The sequence below is a fragment of the Pongo abelii genome, chromosome 1, assembly GCF_028885655.2.
Source record: "Pongo abelii isolate AG06213 chromosome 1, NHGRI_mPonAbe1-v2.0_pri, whole genome shotgun sequence".
Classification (NCBI taxonomy): Eukaryota; Metazoa; Chordata; class Mammalia; order Primates; family Hominidae; genus Pongo; species Pongo abelii.
In genome coordinates this window covers 189,012,487-189,032,555 of record NC_071985.2, presented here as the reverse complement: position 1 = coordinate 189,032,555, position 20,069 = coordinate 189,012,487, and the positions used below count along the sequence as shown (strand labels likewise).

At 45.7% G+C, this 20,069-nt stretch overlaps 1 protein-coding gene across 20 annotated transcripts in view; it reads right to left on the bottom strand.

The window, feature by feature from the left end:
• The window catches only part of ERI3 (ERI1 exoribonuclease family member 3), a 134,867-nt gene that overhangs the window by 49,722 nt on the left and 65,076 nt on the right, over positions 1–20,069 (bottom strand). For all 20 annotated transcript variants that reach the window (XM_054535982.1, XM_054535968.1, XM_054535978.1 and 17 more), the window contains one exon: positions 14,130–14,202. In XM_054535982.1, coding sequence (XP_054391957.1) covers positions 14,130–14,202 — 73 coding nt within the window. The remainder of the gene's footprint in view (positions 1–14,129; positions 14,203–20,069) is intronic.

Genomic DNA, 20,069 nt, shown 5'->3' with positions numbered 1-20,069 from the left:
GACAGAATCCCAGCTGCCTTGAGCTGATTCCCTCACCTGCTTCTTTCCCCCGTGTGGCCACACCCACCAGGGATGCAGAGCAAGCCAGGCTAGCTCTCCAGCTGAGCGTGTGCCAAGCTGCTCACCTAACACAGAGTGCCAGCATTCCTCTAAGAGCTTTACAAGTATGATCTAATTGATTCTTCACACTGTGATTTCCCACATTTACCATAAGGATACAGAGGTCTTCTGCCTATGGTCTCAGACTGTCCATAGCTAATATGCCAAAAGGTAGGGTGGCTGCTTCCCTCCCTGCTATCCCTGGCCCACGGGCTCCCTCTTCCCTTCATGCACATAAACGTGGCAGTTTTCTGGAGCTACTGTACCACTCTTAGAAGGCAGCTTAGGCTGGCACCACTCTAGACATTGGCCAATGATTCCTTACTGCACATGCTCACTCTCACTCCTCTTTTTCTCCAGTAAAAGCATACGCATGGCTGGTCCACATGAGTAGCTTAAAATACCTGAAAACTGCTGTGTGTAGTTGCCTAATCCTGCAAAGTGCTTCACCACTTCAGGCCTTTCTTCACACTTCTCCCTTTGCCTGGATGCACTTGCACCGTCATCTGAGAACATACTCATCTTTCAAGACTCAAGTATCTCCACCAAAACCTTTCTTGATTTTCTCTCCCATGCCCCAAATAAAAATGACTCCTCCCTCCTTTGCACTGGCAGTAACAAAGTAAAGCAGTTAAGAGCATGGATTCTGGAGTCTACTGCCTAGATTCAAATACTTACTCTATCACTCACCAGCTGATGAACCTCTCTGCCCTTCAGTTTCCTCACCTGTACAATGGCTAATAATAGAACTTCTCCCTTAGAATTGTTTGAGGATTAAGTGAGTTAATTCATATAAAGCATTTAGAACAGCACCTGGTTTTATTATTATTATTAATTATCTCTACCTTACAAATGAAAAAAACCAAGGTTCAGAGAAGGTAAGTAACTTGCCCAAGATCATAACACAGGTAGATGATAAGGCCAGGAATTGACCTAAGGTGAATGTGCCTCTGTACTCCATTGGACAGCCAGGCATGCTGATGGCAGCTGGAATCAAGGGTGTGAGATGATCGACTCTGTCCCTCAGTGTGAGCTGAGGGTAAGCTGGTCCAAGGACAGCATTAAGCTCATCCTTGCCAATGCTCACATGAACTCTGCTGTGAGAGTCTCTTTTTCCTAGCTCCTGCCCACAATGTCCTGTATGTCTACCTGGATCTCCCGTCCCCCTGACTCCTCTTCTCCCGGTAGCCTAGTCATCTCATCTCCAGTGGCCAGTACCAGGGGCAAGGGAAGGGCAGGGGCATAGTGCTACCATTTCATCCTCAGGTCAAGTCTAGAAGGTGGATATGATTTTTCTTGTTTTATAGAGGGAGCTACCAAGGCTCAAAGAAGTTAAGTGACTTTTCTAAAACCCCACAGTTAGTAAGTGTAGAGCCAAGATTCCATATCAGGTCTACTTGACTCCAGAGCCTAAATTCTGTATGACAGATATTAATCATCATTTACAGGTTCAGAGAGGGACTTGCTCCAGATCACACAGCTATTGAGTAGCAATATTAGAAATCCAAGCCAGACTCCTCTGGCTCCAAAGCTCTTCCTTTGCACAGCAGTTTCTAGCTGTGAGCCACATCCCATCTCCCCAGGACTCAGCGTATATACCATGTATAACCTGAAGACTAAATGGGGGTAAATCTCACATACAGCCGTACTATTTTTCCAGGTTTTTGCAGATAATATTGTAATTAATAAAATATAGGCCAGGCACAGTGGCTCACGCCTGTAATCCCAGCACTTTGGGAGGTTGAGGCGGGTGGATCACTCGAGGCCAGGAGTTCAAGACCAGCCTAGCCAACATGACGAGACCCCATCTCTACCAAAAATACAAAAATGAGCTGAGCATGGTGGCACACCCCTGTAATCCCAGCTACTCTGGCGGCTGAGGCATGAGAATCACTTGAACCTGGGAGGCAGAGGTTGTAGCAAGCCAAGATCATGCCACTGCATTCCAGCCTGGGTGACAGAGCAAGAGACTGTCTCAAAAAATAAAATTAAATTAAAATAAAATAAAATACAAATCCACGTTAAAAAAAAATTTACTATAGCTTTTTTTCCATTATGTACTTTATCATTATATACCCAAAATACAAGTTCCACCAAGTCCTGAAGAACGAAGGGAATATCTGTGGAGTTTTCTGACATTGCTAACAGCTCCTTGTACTCTGCCTGCCTACTTCTCTACGAGCTCTCCAAAACCACACTTAGGTACCTTTCCCAAGGTACTGTCCTGATTCTTGGTTACAAACTCACAATCGAGAAATGTCTTCTGTATGGAATACCTGTCCAAAGGTCAACAGCAGCAACAGGAGGCACAATCCCTTCTGGGACCTGAGTCCCATAAATGCTAAGAACTAATGCAGTTTCCAGCAAAGTGGACCTAAGTCCTGGGCTATGGAAAGAAGGAGTCAGGGCAATGAATTTCTGTCTTTCGCACCTTAACGTCTAACTCCTTCCCTGCCCACTTCCCTAAGATACATGGTCTGGAGAAAAGACCACACTGACCTGGATTCAAATGCTAGCTTCACCTCTTCCTGGCTATGTGCCTTTAGGCAAGTTTCTTCATTTCTCTAAGTTTATTTGTCTGGGAATTCCAGCAGAGGAATAGGCATCCAGACTCTGGAGCTCATCAGTCTAGCCCAAGATTCAGTGTGGATTCAATTAATGCTTGTTGATGCCTAGTATGTGCCACTGGAAATTCAGAGATGGGTGGTATATTGACTTCAGTGAGCTCACAGTATAGTGGGAAACAAAAACATGTAAGCAGATAATTACAAAAGCATGTGATACACTCAATACAAAGTTCTGAAGCCATACAAAGGAGGAAGTGACTTACTATTTCTACCAGAGGTGGGGGAACATCAGAGAAAGCATCACCCACAAGGGTTTTGAAGGATGAACAGGAGCTTCCCAACACACTAAAAGGGGAAAGGCAATGTAAGAAAAGGGAACAGTATATGTAAGGGGAGGTGAGAGAGTCATGTATATTTGAAAAACGACAAGAAGTTTGATATGGCTGGAATGTTATGGAGAGACAGGAGATGTGGAGACAGGAATGATGCAATGAGCTGGATCATCCAGGGCCTTCGTATCTTGCTCAAGAGAAAAGATGGAGCAGAGCCTTCCATACCTACCCTTGGCTCTGGTGCTCTTCCTGTCAAAACAAGCACCCTGCAATCACACCCTTTCCTGTGCCTTTGATTTAAGAGTTCCTCTCCTGGCCCTGACAGTAAGGCATTTCTGTCCCACAGATTATAACTCACTCTGGGCTATTATTCAGCTCCCCAGCCCTGGCCCTGCTGCAGTTAGTCCAAACATAATATCCTTCATGCATATATTATCTGTCTCCCTATTATCTGGAATCATTTCGGAATTAAATTTCAGTCCTGCAATATTGGCTTCAGGAGCGGCGCGCTTTATGGGCTAGTCAAAGGTTAGAATACCAATCAAAATAACAGTGCCGATGCAGCGAGACATTTTAATATTCCAAAACCCGGTAATTGTAAAAGGACATAATATTTTTTCCCTGATTACCCCAAAGGCAACACATGTTAACAAGGCGAAGGAAGGAGTGAAAGAAATTTCAGAGTTCAGACAGCTGTAAGACATATTTAAAGGAAAAGCCCAGGCTGGGCACTACACCATGGGGGCAGGGAGATGGGAAGAAAGGAGACATTCCCTCTAGCTCTGGCAGCCCCTGACTCCAAAGACAGCACTATCCCTCCTCTATCTCTGGACTACACTCCAAGAGCTTACCCCAACAGCAGATGTTGCAGAGAATGGGATGAAAGGGGAAAGAGTTCAAGATCTGGAGTCTCAAGGCTCAGGTTCTTGTTTCAGCTTACAATTCAGTAGCCTCCAGCTCACAATTCAGTAGCCTCCAGCTCCCAAGACTGGTCCCTCCCAGGGTTCCAGCATCAAACCCAGCAGCAAGCACTCTGGGCTGCTCCCCCACTCACTCTCTTCTTATCCCATGCCTGTGCTCACACCTCTGCCTCATCTATACCTAGCGCTCTGTGCGTGTGTTTTTTCCCAAAGACAGATGAAGGCCCTGATCTACTTGGCCTGCAGAGCTGATTCCCATCAGGACACCAGCCCACAACTGCCCACTGCCCCATGGACAATGCTCTGCACTTTGGATGATGCCAAAGACTGAGACCACGGCCCCAGTCTGGTTCTGACCTCAGAGGGACCCAGAAGTAACTGCTCTCAGTGCAAACTCTCCCCCTCTCCAAAATAAAACAAAACAAACAGCTTGCGGAGACCCTAGCTATTCACACCTCTCTTGGTTTTCATTTTTGTTTGTTCTTTTTTCCAAGTTAGTTTCTGAATAGCCCCAGTAGAGGAGCTCTGTGGCCAGCACCTTGCAGCCACCCTTCTATAGAGTCCTAGCTTCTGTAGCAGCTTAATCCCCACAGCCCCCAAAAAGTGAACTGACTAGCAGGGTTTTGGATCCCCTCACTCCTGATGACTTCCCAGCCAGCTCAGCCCACTTGCTGAAGCCTCCAATCTGCATCATCCCGACCTGCTGACCTGCTATGGCCCCCAGCAAAGAACTTCATTAAGGCCGAGAATTTATTCCTCCATAAGCCCTTAATTTATTACTGCACTGATTGGGACTCTGAATGCTCCAAGGTCAGGAAAAGTCACACTCAATCGTAGACATCAACCCTCCCTTCGGCAGTTTCTCCTGCTGCACCCTCCCATGGTGGGGGGAGAAACAGAATGTTTCTTGGAGGGATCCAAGATTTTCTTTAAGAGCTGGTCCTCATTCAATCCTCTTCAGAGCACCCAGAAATTGCAGCAAGGCATAGTGTATGGATGGCAGAGGAAAAGTGGAGCAGCAATCTTCATACCCTGATATATCAAGGTCTGTTAAATTCCAGGTGGCCCTTATCCCTACAGCTGCTGGGTTTGACTGGCTGAGCCCTGTCTGCCAGGACTGACTCAGAATCCTCCTAAGGCTGCCTGCCTGCTTCCCCAGAAGCCCACCTCCCTCAGTCCATTTTGTGTTGCTATAAAGGAATACCTGAGGCTGGGTAATTTATTTTAAAAAATCGTTTGTTTGGCTCATGATTCTGATGCCTGGAAAAGTTGGGCATCGGGTGGGCATCAGGATTGGGCATCGGGTGAGTGCCTCAGGCTGCTTCCACTCAAGGCAGAAAGTGAAGGGGAGCCAGCTTGCACGGAGATCACACCGGCAAGAGGAAGCAAGTTGAGACAGAGGGGGAAGTGCCAGGCTGTTTTTAACAACCAGCTCTCTTGGGAATGAATAGAGTGAGAACTCACTCACATCCCCTACTCCTGCCCCAGGGAGGATATTAAACTATTCATTCACAATGCAGACACCTCCCATTTGGTCCCATCTCAAACATTAGGGATCAAATTTCAACATGAGATCTGGAGAGGACAAACATCCAAACCATAGCACCACCCTATCAGGCCCAGGTGTCAGAGGGAATTCCACACAATTTGCAAGTATGTGCAGTGTGCACACACTTGCGTGGCTATGTGTGTAGGTATGCATTTGTATTACATTTATACATATGTGTCCATGCATAAGCAATAGGTAAACATATTTTATGTGTGCATGCGTACATACACATACTCACATCCTTATGGAGGTCTCATCCATCCTTTCTGTTTCTTGATTCCTTATTCATAATAACATTCTTTTCCATACAACATCAGCTACCCACTTCCATGGCCATACCTTGGAACCTGCCAACACCTAGAACTGCCCCATCCCTGAAATCACTAATTCAGACACCTATTCTCTAACCATAATCTCTAATCCTTCCATCTGGCATGTTAAACTATATCCACTATACCAGTTCCTCATTTTGTTGGTACTTATTTACTTTTTCCATATCCATCAGACCCCCTGCTATCTTCTTCTCCCCCAACATCCAGCTTAGATCCCATAATTCATCTTGCCAACTGCTCTCTTACCAATATTTTCAATTCCCTATCCCTTTCATCAAACCTCCCTGAGGAAAATCTCCACCCTGAATGAATCTAAATGTCTACTTTCTCCATGCCCACAACCAGGCAGCTGAGGTCCAATAAAGAAGAGTCATACAATTGAACAGAGTGGTTCCACAATGAATTAATACCATCAACCTCAACTGGATCCTCAACACTGCATAGAAATCCTACTATACTTCTCAAGTCAGCTCACACATCTATTCTTTACTAGAACTATGGCAATCCTGTAAACCCTCCCAGCCCTTCCCTATTAGTGATCAGCAAATGACTCATCTTCTGTTTCACACAGAAAAATAAAAGCCATCAGATGGTAACTACCTCAACCTGCTGCCACCAAATCTACAAGCCTACCTACCTCCATTTGTGCCCATCTTCCTCTCCTTCCCTCCTGTCCCAATAGAAGCAGGGACCTTCCTCCTAAAGAAAGCCAATTTCAAGAGCCTAGGTTCTCCATCCTTTCTCCTGTCACCTCCTCAGAGGCCTCCCTTACTGGCTTCTTCTCCCTCCTGCACCTTCAACAGGATTTCCTTCTCTAATAGATCTTACAGAAAAACACGTCTTCTACCTTAAAAACAAAACCCGCTTTAACCCCCACTTGCCCCACCACAGCTCTTGTCTTTTCTCTCACCTTCAAAGCAACATTTCTGAAAAAGTTGAAGTTTCTCTACCTCCTCATTTCTCATTTACTCTTTAGTTCACTCCAATTTGGCTCCTGTCCCTATCATGCCACTCAGGGCTAAGGTCACTGAGGCCCTTGTTATTAAGTTCAGGGCTCAAATTTTAGTCTTCATCTTTGTGTAGCCCTCTCTGACCTGACCACTGCTCTTCTTCTGAAACACTTTTTCTTGGTTTCTGCAATACCACACTCTTACGGTCTTTCTTCTTCTATCACTTTTTTACTCTCTGTCTCTTCAGCATTTAGCAAAACTAAATTTAAGTTCTGGCTCTGCCATGTACTAATGTGAAACCATTGAGCAAGTTTCATCATTGCTCCATGCCTTGGTTTTCTCAACCTTAAAATGTGAAAAATAATAGCAACCACTGCACTGGGTCCTGCGAGGACTAGACAGTGTAGGTACATAACCATAGTGTCTAGCACAGCACTGTCCAATAGAAACATAACGTGAGCCACATATGAAACTTAGAATTTTCTAGCAGCCGCACTAAAAAGCAAAATGAAACAGATAAAATTATTTTAATAATATATTTTATTTTAGTATATCCAAGTATTATTTCACATGTAATCAATACAAAAAATTGAGACAATTTGCATTTTTTCATACCAAGTCTTTGAAATCTGATGTGTAACTTACACTTACTGTACATCTCAATTGGGATGCTAAATCTTCATCAGAAATACTTAATCTGCCAAGTGCAGTGGCTCACGCCTGTAATCCCAACACTTTGGGAGGCCGAGGCAGGTTGATTGCTGAGGCAAGGAGTTGGAAACCGGCCTGGCCAACATGGCGAAACTCTATTTCTACTAAAAATACAAAAATTAGCTTGGCATGGTAGCACACGCCTGCAGTCCCAGCTACTCGGCAGGCTGAGGCACAAGAATCACTTGAACCCAGGAGGCAGAGGCTGCAGTGAACCAAGATCATGCCACTGCACTTTAGCCTGGGCAACAGAGCAAGACTGTCTCAGGAAAAAAAAAAAAAAAAAAAGGAAATACTTAATCTGTATTTAGATTTTATACAATTAACAGTTTAAAATGTAGATTCACCAACTCAGGCTGTACTAAACATAAAATTTTTCAGTAAAGTTTTTAATTAATTAATTAATTTTTTTGAGATGGCGTCTCACTCTGTTGCCTAGCCCGGAGTGCTGTGGCACAATCTCGGCTCACTGCAATCTCCATTGCCTCCTAGGTTCAAGTGATTCTCACACCTCAGCTTCCCGAGTAGCTGGGATTACAGGCGCCCGCCACCACATCTGGCTAATTTTTTGTATTTTTTTAATAAAGATGAGGTTTTGCCATGTTGGCCAGGCTGGTCTCAAACTCCTGACCTCAGGTGATCTGCCCACCTCGGCCTCCCAAAGTGCTGAGATTACAGGCATGAGCCACTGCATCTGGCCAAGAAAGTTTTTAATTTAAATTGATTAAAATTAAATAAAATTTAAGATGTGTTCTTCAATCATACTAGCTACATTTCAAGTGATCTACTGCCACATGTGGCTAGTGGAAATTATGTTGGAAAACACAGGTCTAGCACACAAAATTCAATCTGTAATTCAGGACTATTTATTATATTCTCTTTCTATTTTTGACTATTCCTTCTCTATCTCGCAAATGTTGGTATTTCTCAGTGTTCTATCCTAGGCTTTCTTCTCACTGTATACCTTCTTCTTTGGCAATCTCATCCACTTCCATGCTTTAATTATCAATCACAGACCAATAACGCTGCCAATTTTTTTTATTTCTTTGAGACAGGATCTTGCACTCCAGGCTAGAGTGCAGTGGTACAATCATAGCTTACTGCAGCCTCAAACTCCTGGGCTCAAGAGATCCTCCTGCCTCAGCCTCCCAAGTAGCTAGGACTATGAGCATACATCACCAAGTCTGGCTAATTTTTAAATTTTTTTGTAGAGATGAGGTCTCACAATGTTACTCAGGCTGGTCTTGAGCTCCTGGCCTCAAGTGATCCTCCCACCTCAGCCTCCCAAAGCACTGGGATTACAGGTATAAGCCACCATGTCTGGTCTTCAAATCTGTATCTCTTATCTAGGCTTCACCCCTGAGCCCCAGACCTATGTACTTAACTGCCTCCTCAATGTCTCAAAAGCATCTTAACACATATGCCCCGCAATGACTTCATCTTCTTTTCCAATCCTGAAACTTCTCCTTCTCCCATTATCTCAGTCAACTCATTCCAATTCACTCAGTTGCTCAAATCATAAATCCTGGGGTCATCATGGTCTCTTCCTTCATCCTCAACCCTCACAACCAATCACCATTTCCTATTTATTATACAATCAGTGCTACTATAATACTCTTTGAAAGAGCAAATTTGTCCAATGCAACTGATGTATTGGGAACAATTTATAGTAACACAAATTTTGCATTTGTTAATGTGCAATTTTGTTCACAAGAAACACTAGATAAACACAGGAAACTACACCTCACTGAACAGGGCTGGGAAGGAATATATAAAACACATACGTGCACACAACTGAAACATCTACCAGCCACCTAGATCACCACATGTTATGGACCACATTCATCTGGTTACAATTTTCCATCTGATTTCAGATGATCTTCTTCCACTACTTCATAATAACTCACAAGCTGCAACCCTTCTCATGCCCATTTCTATAAGCAAACTTTGGGGTTTTACAGAGTAAAGTACCATATTTATTGTGGTATTTATGTATTTCTTAAGCATTTAATGTGTAAAACTATGCTACCATTTTTATTAGATTCCTATCTTTTATGTGTCACTAACTGAATTTTTATTGCATGACTTTCTGTAGCATGGTGATTTTCAGAAATCTCTATGTTGCATTACAGCAGAACTGACTATACCATTTAATACTCAGGAATTGGCCCATTTCTCTACATTTCCACTGCTATCAGTTCAATCCAAGTAATTACCGTCTTTCACCTGGACCACAGAAACAGCCTAATTCTGTGGTTCTCAACCAAGGACAGTATTCCTCCACTCCCCCCCTGTCCAGGCCACTAGAAATGTATACAGGGTGATATTTTTTATTATCACAATGACTCGGAGAGGGGCACTATTGGTATTCAATCAACAAGGGCTGGGGATGCTACAAGTTCAGCGATGTCACCCACACAATGATTTGTCCCACCCAAAAATGCCAAACATAGCCCTATTAAGAAAAACCAGCAACTGGTCTCCTGTATCTGCTCTGAGCTCCCTCTACACTGCAGCCAGAGAGAACTTTCTTAGAATGCAAATCAGATGATGCCCCTCTTATATTTAATACCTTTAACAGCTTCCTCTTACCCTAAACATCAAGGTCAAAATCAAAGTGTGGTCTATAGGCTCCTGACTTCCTTCTAGCCTCATCTCATGCCACTTTCCTTTTGCCACCTTTAATATGTTTTAGGCATTCATTCACTCAACAAATAAGGATTAAACATCTGTGTGCCAGGAACTATTCAGAGCGATGGGGGTAGAGCAGTGAACAAAAGACACAAATTCTTTCTCCTCTTAGAACTTACATTCTAGTTTCATGAAGCTGCCAGGCTTCTCCTCACCTCAGGGTCTCACCACATGCTACATTGTGCTTAGCCAATTTCAATTTATTCTTCAGGTCTCAGCTTAGACATCCTTCCTCAGGGAACTATTCTCTGACCCCACCCTACTAAGTTAATTCCTTCTTATATGATCCATGACTCTGAACTGTTTCGTGTTACTCAATGCAACTAAAATTATTTATTCAACATCCACCTTCTTATATCCCCAGGCCCTCACACAGTACCTGGCACACAGAAGACATTCAAAATATTTGTTTATTGGCCAGGCACAGTGGCTAATGCCTGCAATCCTAGCACTTTGGGAGGCTGAAGAGGGCGGACTGCTTGAGCCCAGGAGTTTGAGACCAGCCTGGGCAACATGGCAAAACCCTTTCTCTACAAAAAATACAAAAATTAGCCGGGCATAATGGTGGGCACTTGTAGTCCCAGCTACTCGGGAGGCTGAAGTGGGAGGATCATCTGAGCCAGGGAGGTCAAGGCTGCAGCGAGCCATGTTTATACTACCGCATTCTAGCCTGGGTGACAGAGTGAGATCCCGTCTCAAAAAAAAAAAAAAAAAATATATATATATATATATATTTGTTTATTTATGAAGATATATATATATATATTCGTTTATTGATGAAGATATATATATATGTGTGTTTACCTGTGTGCATGTATCTTTATACTTTATGAATATGTATGTATAAACACCTTCATGTCTGGGTATGCCTCCAATTATTTCTGCAGGTGACTGCTTATATGAATATGTGCATATACATGAATGCATGTATGGATACAGACATGCAATTTGGAGTATACTCACTTGGGGTGTATGCATTCACATGCATATACATGTGTATATTTATGCATGTGCATATGTGTGTGTGTGTGTGTGTGTGTGTGTGTGTGTGTGTGTGTGTGTGTATTCTTCAGGCCCCTCAGTGACAGCTCTGATCTCCTGGAGGGAGCTGGGAGCAGGGCCCCAAGTCCTCTCTAAGATGACAGCTCAATAAGAATGTAAGATCATTCGATGACATTCCAAATGTCAGCAAACACGGGCCTGCTCCACTCTGCTACAGGGGAAGTAGGTGGCAGCAGGAGATGTGGAAACTTGGCCATTGAAAAGTTCCTATTTCCTGATGCAACCCACACCATTTCTGGAGAAGTAAGGGCAGGTGAAAGACATTTTGCCTCTTCTCAGATTAGAGGTCTTAGGAAACAGGCATGGTGAATTCATGCCCAGTTGCTCACTCACTAGGCAAGTCTCAGGTGACCAAGCAGACCAGGCCCTTCCCCACCTTTCTCAAGGAGTAATGCTCTGCTGGGGGAGCAGAGGAGGAGGAGAGAAGAAAGGGAAGGCGGAAACACAAAGTAAAGATCAAGGACGGGAGAGGACCCTGTGGAGAACCAGAGCCTGGGTCACACAGGGGACACAAGGCATGGAGTAAGTCTTACATGATATTCCTGCAACCTTGGCAATGACCTCTCTGGCTTTGCTTTTATCATTACTCTTTTTAAGCAGGAATCTTAGTGCAGCCTGCACCAAGTCACACAGCATAAAGGTCAGAAAGACTACCATGCCCCTGGGCCTCCAGACTCAGCAGCCTCTATGTCCTGAATGGCTGTTGGTAAGGACTGAGCTAAAGTCCAGAGTTAAGCCATCTCTCCTGTTGGGCCTTTAAGCACACTTGCAATACAAAGTGGCTGGAGTGCAGAGAGGAAGGGGTTAGACCCCTTATGTCTCCCAGACTTGCTCAACTTACCTCACATGAGGAAATCACAAGGCCAAACAGGAACAGAGTCCTCAGTTTCGCCTTGTACCTATTCCCTTCCTCTTCAGGTCAGCACAGTCTGCAGGGGAACCAAACTGAACAGACTCTAGGCAGCCTGCCTCTACCCCCACCCTTTGGGCCAGCAGCACCAAGGTGGCCCTGAGCAACAATGTTACCACACGGGTCGGCTGCTTTCCTGCCTTTCTGCCAAGGAACCTGGAGGCAGGGAGCTATCCATACACCAAAAAGTCTAGTGAACTTCACAGGGTAATTGTTCATGGTCAGCGCCTGCCTCGCCTGGCCGGGCCTTCACATTGCATTTGCTGAGGCCAGCAAGCAGCCTCAGATGTGCTCTGACAGCCGGTATGCTATATTCCAGGGGTCCATGCCTAGCCCCACCACATGCCTAGCTCCACCCACATGCCTAGCTCTACCTTGGGGTACCTCTATGGAACTAGTTCTCAAAGATGAATCCGTCAGCCAGCAATTACTCACTGAGCACATACTCTACAACAAGCCCTGGCCTAGCCACTGGAGACACAGAGAGGAACCAGACTTCATCTCTGTGATCCAGATGGCCATGTCTGGAAGGAAATACACATGGATTCAGTTTCAACTGAGATAAGTGATTTCCCAAGTGCCAAGGAACCTCAAGGCAAGAGACTGAGCTGGGCTTCTCAGCAGAAGTGATACCTGAGGTAAATCTTCCAGGGCAGGGAATATGTCTGATGAAGATGACTGAGGGACATTTCAGACAGAAGACAAGCCATAGGGCAAGGCCCAAAGCTAGGGGAGTGCCTAGCTTTTTCAGCACAAGAGGAGTAGTAAGCAGCAGTTGCCCAGTTTCATGGGAGATCAGCAGGAGAAGGGGGTAGGAGTCAAACTGCAAACAAGCCAAGTGCAAAGCACCTGTCCACCAGTGGAAAGCAAAGGACTTCACAAATGATGCCACAAAGCATGGAACTAAGTCCAAGGTCATTGTCAGTGTGGCACAAATACTTATAAAGCTTTCTCTTCCACTGCTCCTCCACGTTTGCTTAGCTCCAGCCCCCACACACACCAAAAGCATGCTGCCCTCCCTGCCAAGAAAGCATTCTCTCCTCCTCCTATCCATATCCCACCTTCCTTGAATGCCCAGGTCAAGACTCAAATCCTCGCCATACCTAGCCTCACCCCCCTTGACCTCTCTCTTCTCTAAGCCCCCTGGGAGCCACTACCTTGACCCCTGGTGTGTTCTCCTTTCTCTGAGCTTCCTCTGACTGGTAGCATGAGGTTCCTGAGGCTGTTCCAGGACTGCTGCCCTTAGGTCAGAATGACTTATGGGGGTGAGTCTCCCTAGTGGACTGGGCCTCCTGGAGCAAGGATCCCTCTAGAGCAGGGATGCTCTGCTAGGAAAGTACAGTTTTCTAAGTGATTCATTCTCTGCCAGGGCTCACTATTGTAGCCACACAGGGTCCTTGCCAGTCTGTAGCCTGAGCGCCAACTCCCCAGGTGCTTGATGCTACATAAGTTCCAGTCTCCGCCCTCATGTCCAGAGGGAATTGGACTCTAGTTTCCATGGCTCTTCCTCACATGAGCCAGGCTCTCCAGGAGCAAGGCAGGAACAAAGCCAACTTAAATGTACTCTGCCTCCCAACCAGAGTGATATATCAGGGCCAGTTAGGAGGGTCAGAGGCCACATTCATGATGATAACAAAGGAGAATACTTTCCCAGAGGCTCAGCTAGTGCCATGTCTCTCCTAGAGACAAGCCAGCTCTGCCCACAGATTCAGCTCTGAGCAAGAGCCCCCAAAAATCTCCTTAGCTGGGACTTCTCTGCATGTCTGGGGGACACCAACTAGGGCAGTGTCATAATCTGCCCAGCAGCCGGGTCCCCAAGCAGCTCTCCACTGTCAGAAATAACCACATTTCAGTGCATATTAGCTAAGGAAAAGGATGAGGTTAAGAAAAGAGAAGAACAAAAAGAAAAAGAGGGAGAACAGATATAAGAAAAGAAAGCAAAGGACGGGAGCTCTAAGGCACAAGAGCACCAGGGGAAGCACCCAGTTGGGGCTCAGACACAGTACCTTTTTCAGATTAATCCACTGCTTGAAGTAATCCGCCACTGGCAAGCCCAAGTACTGGCACTGGCCTGGGAGCCTACAAAAAAAAGGGAAGAGAGAACAAGTTGGGCGCATCCATGTCCCAGGTATGAAGTCTTAAGATGGGAAGTCCAACAGAGCATACAAGACAAACAGACCTCAAAAGGTCAACCCATTAGCCATGGGTCCCACCCCACCAAAGAAAGGGACCCCCACCTCCAGCACCATGGACACTGGGCTCCAGCTCTAGCCCTCAGATCCAAGTGTGAGAGCCCAAAAACTCTTTCCAAAATAATAGCAGCAGGCCACTATTTCCTAATGGCTCACAGTATGCCAAGCACCTTATATTTTCATATTTAATCTTCAAAGCAATGCTGAGACACAGGTACTGTTGTCTACATTTTACAGACGAGAAAATGAGATTTAGAGAGGTTACCCAAGGTCCCACAGCTAAAACATGACAGTGCCAAGAACTGAACCCAGTTCTGTCTGACTCCAAAGCGTATGTTCTTTCTATGCACTGGTTTGTTATTTTGTTACAGAAGAGAGGCAGACAGACAAGACAGGAGGAGAGAAAGGCAGAGTATATGATTTAGAGATAGATGAGCAGGGGTTTCAGCTCACATTTAAGCCTCTGGCTACAGGTTTGTTTCAGATAGAGAAGAGGCCAGGTAGAAGGATAAGAAGAGGTCAGAATTCAAATCAAGGGTCTGTTCTTGTTTTTTTCTTTAAATTAGAATTTACCAACTATCTCCCCCTCTAGCTGGTGATGGTTTTACTCAGACAAATCCATTCAAACAAACATGCATTGATGCTTAACGAGGGTCAGGAACTTAGGAGTCAAAAAGTAAGATGTAACTCTTGTCTGTAAAGGGCTCAGTTTGTTCAGAGGTATGGGCAATGAAAGAAAGACAAAAACAGCCTTAAGTTGGAGTATGGGGGCATATGCAAGGATGGAGGAAGACAATACTGGAAATATCAGCCAGGAAAGATCATAGTCTTATTCCTAAGAGAAGAGCTTTGCCACAGGCAATGGAGAGCCTCTGATGAGTTGTGATTTACCAAGACTGTTCTGGAGGCAGCAAAAATAATAGACTAAAAGAGCAGGGTAGAAGCCAGGAGAGAGAAACAGTAGTGGAAAAGATGGTGATCAAGAAACAGACATTAAGATGTAAAGGAGGCCCCGGTGACTAAATGAAATGTGGGACCCAGTGAGAAAGCAGTAGACCTCTGCTTGGCTAGCTTCGTGCTACTCACTAAGATGGATCCAAAGAAGTAAGCAGTGGCATGGAGAGCCTATGTGACATCTGGAGCAAGCCAGCATTTGGTCAATTTTATTATTGTTTTTAAATGCTCTACCTGTAGCATACCCACTTTCTGCCCAAACTGTGGGAGAACTGCTCCCCTGCCCCATCTTTAGTACGCCACTAGAAGGAAGCATGAGTTTGGGAATGCAGTTTTAGATATATGCTTGATACGCAATAAGCACTCGATGTCTGCTGAGTTTGAGGTGCCTAGTTTGAGGCGCCTAGGAGATATGTGGCAGTGGAATGGTGCCTCAGAGGCAACTGGATATCTAGTTTTGAAGAGAGGTCTGGAATAAGACTATGGATTGCCAAATCATTAATATAATTATTAATGTAATCATTAACATAAGTAAAATTAAAGCCAGGAGAGTAAATAAGATCACCCGGGGAACAGAATAGAGCGAGGTGAGCAGAGGGCCCAGGCTAATGCCTTGCAAGTTTTATTGAGCTAAAATGAAACCAGGTTACCTCCATCAGACCATCATCACACACAAGGACCTCACTTCATGAAGCGGCCAGATCTAATTTTGGACTCGATTCTTAGAACATCCTTCATTAAACACTAGTCTGTCTCCCTGTAACTTCTACCCAAGGGTCCAAAGTATGTCTTTAGAAAATATAGAGAACAATACTTCCAATTTTTCCTCACAGAACCCTTCCAAGATCTGAGACTCCAGAAAGCTTCCATCAGAGTTCCCTTCTCCAAGTCACATATCCTTATCAACTTCAAGAGTTCCTCAGGAGACAATATGCCATGAGTCAGGACTTATCCAACCTATCCCCACTCCCAAAGGGCAGGGCCCTAGACCTTTCTCAGGGTATTAGACACCTCAGATCAGACATGCTCTTTTGACCCCACTTCATATTACCTGTGGTCAACCTAAACTGTGATAAAAGCGTGCTTCCCCTTTCTGGAACATATAGAACTGATTTTTGAGTTTGAAATGTAAGTCATTAGTGTCAACAGCCATAGAGTGGTCAAGCAAGATGACAGCTGAGAAAAACCCAATGGATTTAGTAACGAGGAGGTCACAAGTAATCTTGGCGAAAGGGGCACCAGTGGACTGAGTGTGGGAGGCAGAAGGCAACCTGCAAAGTGTGGAAAGAGTGAGAGATAAGACAGTGGAGATTACAAGTGCAAAATCCTTTTCTAGAAAGTTTGGCTACAAGAATCCAGTTGAGATGACTGATTCCACTCCAGAAAGTTCAAGGCAGTCCAGCCTTCCCTCCATTACCCTTCAAATATTTGACAGATAGTAATAGAAAATTGATCCCTTTGTTTCAGGCAGTGTATAGTAAGGATTTACTTTTATAAGACCCAAGATATCTCACCTGAAGAACAGGTTACTCTCAAACATCCAAGTGGCACAGTGACATTAACTACAACTGGTCAGTTTCCTGGAAGGGAAATTCTGGCTGAGGCCAACATGATGAAGGGGTATCCAGATAGATGTGCCCATGTGGGATGAAGGACCAAGAACATGAGGAAATGAGGCAAGGTTTTTAAGGATGAAAGGTAGCCTTAGGAGCTAGAATGTGGTTGCCTAAGAAGCAGAACTGTAATCTGACAATAATTCTATTTCCTTCGATCTTTCTTTCATGTTCCTTATCCTTGGTATTTGTGAAAATGCTTACTGAACTCAGCTATTTTAGAAAAATCACATTAAGGTCTATGAGTGAAGGGGGCCACCAGAAGCAGCAGAATCTATAAAGGAATAAGCCAGGGGGACTGGCCAGCAAAAGGCAGGGAGCCTCGATCTTATTCTCCCCTAGCCAATTGCAGCACTCTCTGATTCTTTTAGTTGACACAGGCCAGGAGTCCTTGTGGCTCTGGTTAGCCCTGGGAGAGAGACAGGCTCTCTCTTTAGCAGAATTTTAAGGGTAGACATAGCTGTAGGCATTTCCACTGTCTAGGAAGGGTCTAGGTCAGTAGGATGATGCCTATTCTTCTCAGAGGAGGACCTATCCCAGAGGGGCCACACTGAGGACAGACCAGACAGTCAGGTTGGATACTCAGCCTGAGATATGGTTCAGCAGCAGTCCTGAGTGCCATTCTGAATCCCATGTCTGACTGACGCACATGGGGGTTAGGCAGTATAATTCTCACTCAGGGACTCTAGTCGCTTGCAGGTACACATGCAGTTTGTAGACTCACTCGCAGGCATTCAGGTTGCTGAGTAGTCCTCTGGGTCATCCTAGCCCTGTGACTCCAAGACACAAGCTGTACAAATGCAGCAGGGCCCAGCTCCATCTTCATGAGAGACATAGGGCCAAACGCCAGAACTTGAGCTTGCAAGTGCCTCATGGGAAGACAGTTACACATCTCTATCACACACCTTACCCCAGCTTAGAGAGGATCAAGACAGGAAATCTGTGAGGAAGGTGGGTTAGAGTGGTCATCATCCCTTACACAAAAGAGGAAACTGAGGCTCAGAGAAGAAAAGGATTTGCTCAATCATACAACAAGCCAAGGGTAGTACTAGAAACGGAACCTAAAGCTTCTGACTGCACAGGCATAAGCTGTATAGATACACTCAGGGCTCTTTACAGTCCCTGGGAAGGCAAAGCCTGGGCCTTAGAGAAGCAGGTAGCATAGTGGTCACTGCTCAAGGTCACACCTGGGTTCAAGGTTCTTAGGAGCCTAAGGTCAGTGGGTATCAGTGGGTACATGGTTCCACCAATTTCTCAGGAAAAAAAAAAGGTTCCCCAGGCACAAAGGGTCTGAATGCTGTACATTCCTACCAGATCGTGATCCCAAGAAAAGAGCCACTGGCAGTGGGCCCTGGACTAGCCTGCGGGCACAAACGTGCAGGCAGGTTTATGGTGCCCAGGTCTCCATGCAGCTGGATTCACTGGGCACAAAGCTCCCCAACTGCCCAAACATCATCTGGTCATGCTTATTACCATTGCCCAATGAAATTTTATGCACCGAGTCCACAGGTGTGATTTCCCCTTCTTTATGAGGGCCGGAATGACATCACTGATGGCCAATAGAAAAGAGCCAATTATGTCCAGGCCATAAAAAGGAATGAGATTTTTTTCAACCAAATCAAAACTTCCTTCAGCTTCATGAATGCAAGAGGCCCCTTTAAGGAAGGGTCCCCCAGTCCTGCCTGTGGGCTCTAAACCAAGGGACATGATTGCTTTCCAAAGACTACGGGTCTAAGGCTAGAAAGGGGGTCCACCCTTGGCATTTATCATATGATCCTTACCACACTGGCCCCTCAGGGTCACCTGAAAAGATTAACAAGCCCTACCCTCAGACCCTAACCGGCTCCTCTCTCCTCCATCCAGGGAAAATGAGAAGAGATGAGATACTCAAGTTCCTTTATTACTCCTTTTGAATAACAGAAAAGAAAGCAAAGAGCATTCCCCCTGCTTAGAAAGAAGAGAACAATATAGAGGAAATAGGAGTGTAAGAAACTGCCCCTCACCCCCATAAGCACACAGCACAAAGCAAAAGGAGCCAGCCTTCCCCACCCCACTCCTCATTCAGCCCTACCACCTGCAACTGAGCCACAATGGCTGGGCCGAGACAGCCCTGATGGCAAACAGGTGTGGCTAGCCCGGCGCCAGCCAAGGCAGGGTAGTAGCTCATTAGGGGAACACCCCCCTCGCTAATGGGTATGGCCACGGTGAAGCCATTGTGAGCCAGAGCTCAGCTCTGAAGATTAGGTGAGGCAGACGTCAGGGAGAGCTGCTAGGCTGAGGCAAGGAAAGCTGCACATCCATGGAGGTCTGCTGGACAGACTGGCAGACAGGCCAACAGCCAGGACCAGCAAAAGAGCAGGCACCATACTGGAAAAGGCGATGGACACTCTGCCTTCCATGCTTTCATCTCTTTAAGACTTAGGGGCAGACCCAACTCAGGGAGATGCATGTCATTCTCACTTTTAGCAGACTCAAACCTTTGAAGAGGAGGGAGACCAGCAGACTCTGGAGGCCTCCTTGGCTCCTTTCTCCCTCTCAAGAAAGGCTGTGGGACCTGGATCTTGGAGTGATGTGGGCTGGCAGTCCTGGTGCCCACCAGCTCCAGGACAGGCACATACTGTTCGCCTGCAGGAGCAAACTACTGTATTCCATGCGATACGCAGAAATGGGGGAGTGTGGAGAGGCTCTGTCTTCTTCAAAGTCATCATGGGACCACGTAGGCACAGAAGGCCCAGGCTTGGGGAGGAGTGGGTCAGTAGAAGCCAACCAACCAGCCAGTTGGAAGATCTTGCCACAGGGATACCTGTGAGGGGTGGGTGGGCTTGCTTCCATGCAGAGTTGCCACACTTGCTCATTCCAATACACTCTCAAAGAATGCTGTCCCTAGTGGCCCTGCAGCTCATAACTGCCACGATTTCCTATGCTTCTCTCCAAGTCTTGAGCCTCAGGAAAGGGCCCATTCCCACTGGATCCCAGTCAGGGAGTCCTATCTAGTCAGAGCCTCCATGGGCAGCACAATGTGAGTCTGTATCCAGAACGTTCAGGCTACTCCAGCCGAGGCAGCACTTAGCTGGGGACACAGCTCTTTGTCTCTCCTGTTTCCATTCCCCCACCCAGAGGAGATAAACAGACCCTGGGTGATAAACAGCCCGCCTTCCACGATCACTTTTCCTCAAGTTGAGGAGAG